At 34.5% G+C, this 6,656-nt stretch overlaps 1 protein-coding gene across 1 annotated transcript; it reads right to left on the bottom strand.

The window, feature by feature from the left end:
* Positions 1-278: 278 nt before the first annotated feature.
* Positions 279-2,719, bottom strand: LOC18441291 (F-box/FBD/LRR-repeat protein At1g13570). The gene is made up of 3 exons (XM_006851409.4): positions 1,778-2,719; positions 1,002-1,160; positions 279-777 (listed from the first exon to the last, which is right to left on the bottom strand). Exons 1-3 carry the CDS (start codon positions 2,618-2,620, stop codon positions 487-489), a joined length of 1,293 nt encoding a protein of 430 aa, XP_006851472.4. The 5' UTR covers positions 2,621-2,719; the 3' UTR covers positions 279-486.
* Between the last annotated feature and the right edge of the window lie 3,937 nt (positions 2,720-6,656).

The following is a 6,656-nucleotide window of genomic DNA, read 5'->3' as shown; positions in this document are numbered from 1 at the left end:
AGGAACTGAAGTAAGAAGCACTTGTAAGATGGTTTTAATATGCCAATTTGATTGATGATTGGGTTACATTGAGTGGCTCTGTATAGAAGACAGAATACAACTGAAGTAATAGACCTCTAGAAGTTTGTTTCAGCATACCAAATCATATATAAAGCTCGGTAAACAAGATACAACCACATAAAATAAGAGGATAGTTAAAACAGGATCATTATGCAAAGAAATGGAAGTGCAAGTAGATAAAGTAGACGTTGAACGAAGAGGAAAGAGAGAGAGAGGTATAGAGAGACCATGGTTTTCTATGTTGAGAGAGTTTGGTAGTCTAGGCATAACAAAAACCAAATTAGAATGCAAATACATAGAGCTTTCTGCAAGTCTGACTTCCTAACCTGAACTTCAAAAAAAAGAAATCAAAAATAAATCTTATAGGTCCCTTCTCTGTAGAGTATGAAAATTTTGTCTCTGTAGAGTATGAAAATTTTGTTGCGGCTAGTTGATGAACATCCTGGCACCAGCAGAGGCTCTTGGGGACAAGGCCAACCTCTTTGCTATACTAAACTGTTCAACTGGTTTCACTTCTTTCTCATACTCAATTGTAAGTTTGTCCAACGCTATGGCATTTGATAGCAAGAATCCAATCAATTCCATCTCTTCTTCCAGGCCACTAAGATTCTTCACGTTCACTATTTTGAGGCAACCCAACCAATCAGGCTTCCTTGTTCTCAATTCATGGAAGCAAGTTCCATCGGTTTCATTAATGGGTTCTATTTTGCCATCAAGCTGGAAAAACAATGTCAGGGGAAAAGGTGTCAAGAAATCACAAGTAAATGAGAAAGGCACAGGATAAATAAATGATAAAAGCACCCAACAATATGTCTCATAAGGAAAAGAAAATAAATGATAAAAGAGCCCAAAAATGTAGACACACCCAACAATGTGTCTCATAAGGAAAAGAAAATAAATGATAAAAGAACCCAATAATGTGTCTAGAAAATAACGCTCACCCAAAGGGACAATGTTTCCAAAGAAGGAAAACTTCTTAGCAAGCAAAAGAAGCCTTGGACCTCATTATTTTCCCTCGTATTGAGACAAATATCTAAAGTTCTTAGAGAACAACGCGGGGTCGAGAGTATGCTGGCAGGTACATCTCCACTAAATAAAACCTGCACAAGTGCAAAATCAAATCAAAATCAAATCAATGTTTTCATAGTCAGCGCAGTTATTGGCGTCAGTTGCTTCCCGTTTTTAAGTGGATTAGGGGGTAGCTTTTTTTTTTCTTTTCTCTTCTCTTCTTTTCTTTTTATATATATATATTTATATATAACTCGTCTTCTTTATTTATATATATATATATATATATATATATATATATATATATATATATATATATATATATATATATATATATATATATATATATATATAGGTATTAGTAGTAGGAATAAAAACCATACACTCTCTCTAAATCACACCGTCCGAAATAAAAACCCTCTCTCTCTGAAAACAGAGCACCATCCTTTCCTTTGGAGTGAGAGAGGAGATGAATTGGTTCTGCAGTAGATTGTTTAGTGCTCTGGTTACATGAGTGGGCGACACGAGTTGACAGGGCACCACCTTTTGGAATGAGAGAAGAGGTGAATTGGTTCTGCAGTAGAGTCTCAAGTGCTGTAGGTGCGCTGAGTGCACGACGGGGGTCCAGTTTAAAAACATTGTGCAAAATGTTTGAGAACATTTTGTGAAAGAAAACAATAAGAACATCAATAATAAACACAACTCATACCCGCATAGACCAGCCTAGTAACGTAATCGATTCTAGTTTGGGTAGATCCTCCACAAGTTTGCTTGCTCTGCAATCTCGAACATTGCCCTCGGTATGATGAGGGTACAAGTGCAGGTTCAGGTTCTTCAGATTCTTTAGATTAAAGCTCTTATCCAAATTCAGGGTATTGAAGAAACCCTTAAAGTGAAAAGAAATGACATTTGGGGCATGGATTTTGACAGAAGAGAGGCCATTACATTCGCTCAACGTTAGGTATTTCAACTGCCTACTCTTCGAAACTAGGGACTCCAGCATGCTATCATCAAGCGAAACCTTCTCTAGAGAGAGACGCTCCAGGGACTGAAAACCCTTGAAATCGAAATCGGCTGGGGGCTTGAGTATGGAGTACTTCAAATTGAGAGACATTAAAGCATCACAAAAGAAGATGGAGGAGTGAATCTTGTACCAAGACACGGATTTCATATCAATCGTTAGGTCTTGTAGGCCTTTTCTAGTGAGAGCAAGTATCCATCGATCAGCATTGCTAGACACCAACTTATCACGAGGCAGCCAAACCCGATGGACGGGTCCATTGTGGAATAAGAGTGCTTGGTCAATTATCCATGGCCGATTGATTCCTTCATTGTTGAAAACTGCCCGATGGATGGGTCCATTGTGGAGTAGGAGTGCTTGGTCAATTATCCATGGCCGATTGATTCCTTCAATGTTGAAAACTGGAACAGAGGCCCAAACATATCTCCATCGCTTAGATAAAACTGAAGTTCTACCAATGTCTTTAATGGGTAATGGAGAGAGAATGAGATGAAGTATATCGTCAGAGAAACAACTGAGCCTGTCGTCCATGAGCTCCTTAGACTACACTCAACAATTTGAACATAGAACTGAAAAAACTAATCTCGCATTATAAAGTAAGCAAAGAGCCGTCGCCTTAGCGATGGAAAGATGGCAAACATCCTTTGATGCACAGTACAATTAAGTATGTTCCTTAAGATCCATGATAAGGCACCGATCCATCAGGTAAATTCCTTATTATACGTGATAAGGCACTGATCCATCCGGTAAATGCCTTTCTTAATAAACTTTATCTAAATTTTAGAGCAAATCTAGTAGGGAAACTATTGGGGCAGTCAATGGGCTACCATATTTATTATGGCGTTTTTTTGCAAACACCGGGCAAAGAGGCTACCATCCTTATGGGGGTTTTGCACTTCCATCCCCAAATCCCCTCTCCCTAACTCCTTTCCCTCTTTTCTCTCTATTGTATTTATCCTCTTTTTCTCTCTAAAACCAAAATTAGAACAACAGCTAAAAGCTCAACTCTCTAAAACCAAAAAAAAAAAAAAAATCCAGGATACGAGGCAAGAGGAGCATGAGGTTTTATAGAGCGAGAGAAGGTGGATGATCACGACCAGGCTAAGATTTCTCTCCAAAACATTGGAGATTTGTCCTTTTATCTTCCATGACAATTAAGTAGATTGTAAGAGTCAAATAATCATCCTTTGAGGCGAGAAGAACTAGAGGGAGTATATATACATAGATGGTCTTCCCGAACAATATATATACATAGATGGTCTTCCCGAACAAGCCTTTTATACGATAGGTAACATCCTTTATTCTCTTATTGTAAGAGCCAAATAAGCATATGCTTTGAGGCGAGAAGAAATAGAGGGAGTGTATATATGGTCTTCGGAAACAGGCACATCGATTAAGCTGCCGCGAGCTATTAACTTAAAAGTAGAAAGTAAATTAAAGAAATGACCTAAATCTTTATGTACCGACTCTTAATCGAATAATTTAAGATTTAAGAATGAAAAATTTAAGATTTAAGAATGAAAGAAATTATTTTATCCACTAATAATAGCCAAATTGTACCAAAGGGCCTATTGTAACGGTATAGATATAGGTATTCGATGTACATATAGGTATTTTAAAAATATGCCTCTGAAAGCAATATATATCTCTACAATAACCTTTTTAATATATATCTCTACAAATAGATCCATAGCATAATTAGGTGGTATCTATCCATGGTATTTATCCTTAACGGTTAGTTGTGGATAAATACATCAAATAAATACCAAATCCTATCATAATCAAGAGATATGAACACCAATAACCTTGTCAATATATATCTCTACAAATAGATATCCATATTGATATGTATGTAATGTATATCCATATGGTAGTTAAAATGCGTATAATATGGCTTAGGTTTTACAATATTTAAAATATGGTAATTTAAAATGCCGTATAATATGGCTTAAGTTTTACGGTATTCAAAGTACCGTAATATTAATTCAAGTTATTACAGACTAAAATTGAAAAAAAAGGGTGTGGATGAAGTTTATGAAATTTATGTTTTTTTTCTGAATAGATGAAAATCAAGGTATATTTGTGATAATTTCTCTATTAAAAATGTAATGGGGAATGATTTCATCATATTGTAGACTAATATAAAGAAATAAGGGAAAATTCATCTGCACCTCTTATTTTTTGCTTCCATTTATCAAAAGACCCAAGAATTTAAACTATTTCTTGCGGCATAAAGTCTCTATCTTTTCTATCTTCCTACCCCCTAAACTCCTTTGACTATACATTATTGACCTAAACATTTTATAAAGGAAAAATATCCTCGTACCCTTTATTTTTTGTTTTCATATCTCAATAGACCCAAAGATTCAAAATATATATCCTAACCCCCTGACTAACTTTACTCACTTTTAACTATTTTTTTAACCCTTACAAATATAAAAAAGACATGCTCATTCTAAACCATTTTCTCTTTACGCAATATATTCTTCCAATTCTCTCTCTAACATTCATCCTCTTTGTCTTTCTAATGGGGGAGAGAGAGTGTGAGAGACATGAGAGGATAGAGAGTGGGAAAATAGGAAGAGATAAATTTAGGAGAAAATCACGTGAAGAGAGAGAAATGATAGTGTTTAAAATTGATATCTTTCTTACATTTGTTTGGGATAAAAAATAGGTATAAATGGAATAAAGTTAGCTTAAGGGATTAAAAGATATAAAATTTAAAATTTTTATGACTCAAGATATGTTTTGAAACTTTAGGTCTATTGAGATATAAAACTTAAAAATTGGAGATATGGGATATTTTCTCTTTTATAAAATGACTCCATCTCTTTCTCTCTCAAAACTCTTTCTCTCTCCTCTCTCTCTCTCAAAACTCCGTCTCTCACCTCTCTCATTCTCTCTGTCTCTATGGATGTCTCCAACTCTCAATTTGGTCGCCTTTAAATTCGGATCTCCAGCTCAAGCTATCCATATTCCTCTCTCTCTCTTTCTCCGTCTAGTTTCAGATAGAAAGAAAGATAGAGCATTTTATCTCCTCTGTTTCTCTCTAGAGAGAGGATGTCGCAACAATGGCCACAACTCACAAACTTGCTTGCAGGATAGCAGCAATGGAACTGGCGGTGTTGTGGGATTTGGGGTGAGATTAACAGGTGGATTCAATTCCAATAATACTTCCCGTATAAATAATTCGATGAGGATGACGATCAGTTGCAATAATCTCTCCCAATATGGCACCCCACCAGAGAAAAAGAGGTCTCTTTCTCTCTCTTCACATCCCTCAATTTCTTTTTTTTGAGAAACGTTTTTTAATGAGAAACGCACATCCCTCAGTCTCTCTAGTATTTCTCCTTGTGTTTATTGATTCCTAGTTTGAAAGTTGTTGATTTTCAGTTATATTTCATAGTTACTCAGTTTTAGTTGGATTTGGGTTTTGGGATTCACTTAGTATTACTATTTTTCTTTTTTTTTCAATAGAGTTCTCTCTAAGGAGGTCTCAATTGAGTTTTGAGTTTTTTTTACTGTTCATCTTTGTTCTTTTGAAGCTCTTTCTATTTTTTGGGGTAAAAAAATAGATGCATAGTTTTCAAAAAGAGAAAAAGAGGGGAGAGATATGGAGTTTTGAGAGAGACAGAGATGGAGTTATTTTATAAAATGTTTAGGTCAATAATGTATGGCCAAAAGGGTCTACGGGTTGGAAGATAGAAACTATAGAGACTTTATGGCACAATAAATAATTTAAATTATTGGGTCTCTTGAGAAATGAAAACCAAAAATAGGGGGTTAGGAGATATTTCCTTAATAAATAATTTTCAAAAGTCGTGGTAGAAGCATTTGTTTGACCTTAATCTTTGCATAAGGTTACAACTTTAAACAATTCACTTAAGGCGCACCCAAGATTTTTATCATAAATATAATTTTGATATAAAAATTCTTGGGAGAATCTATTTTCATCTTTAATTATAAAATTTTAGACTTTAAAAATGGTTCAAATCAAGTAGATCTATAAACACATGAAATCTTGAAAATGAACGGTCCAGATAATGCGTTGCAAGATACACTAGTTCGCGGACTCGAGATCGTTTTTTTTTTTTATATTCATACATCTCGATATCGAGACGATCAATTAGATAGTTTTCCAACATCCAAACAACCTTTTAAGATGGATTTTTGAGGTGCATTTTTAGTTATACATGGTAAGGTTGCAACTTTATTTAAACTTTTGCATCTTTAAATGCACACTATATTTATTATTGGAAAAGTTATAAATAAAATAAAATTTGAAAACACAACATGTTCTTTTTTTTTGTCCAATTTAGATAGGCCATCTATTTTAGCAAGATATTTAGATTTACATCTTAGAAATTTTTTTTTTCCCTTTTCTAAATATTTCATATGCCTTTACTATCATTAGATGAACAATAAAAATAAAAAATAAAAAAAAAAATAAAAAAAAGAAGAAGAAGAAGAAGATTGACTTTGTAAAGGCCTAGATTTTGAAATTCACAAAGTAGATGGTATGGATTCATTATTGGAGGAGGATTCATTTTGACCATATCTAGGATAT

This window comes from Amborella trichopoda, chromosome 11, assembly GCF_054954075.1.
Source record: "Amborella trichopoda isolate Santa Cruz 75 chromosome 11, AtrichopodaSantaCruz75HAP2 v2.0, whole genome shotgun sequence".
Lineage (NCBI taxonomy): Eukaryota > Viridiplantae > Streptophyta > Magnoliopsida > Amborellales > Amborellaceae > Amborella > Amborella trichopoda.
This window is presented reverse-complemented; position numbering and strand designations above follow the sequence as displayed.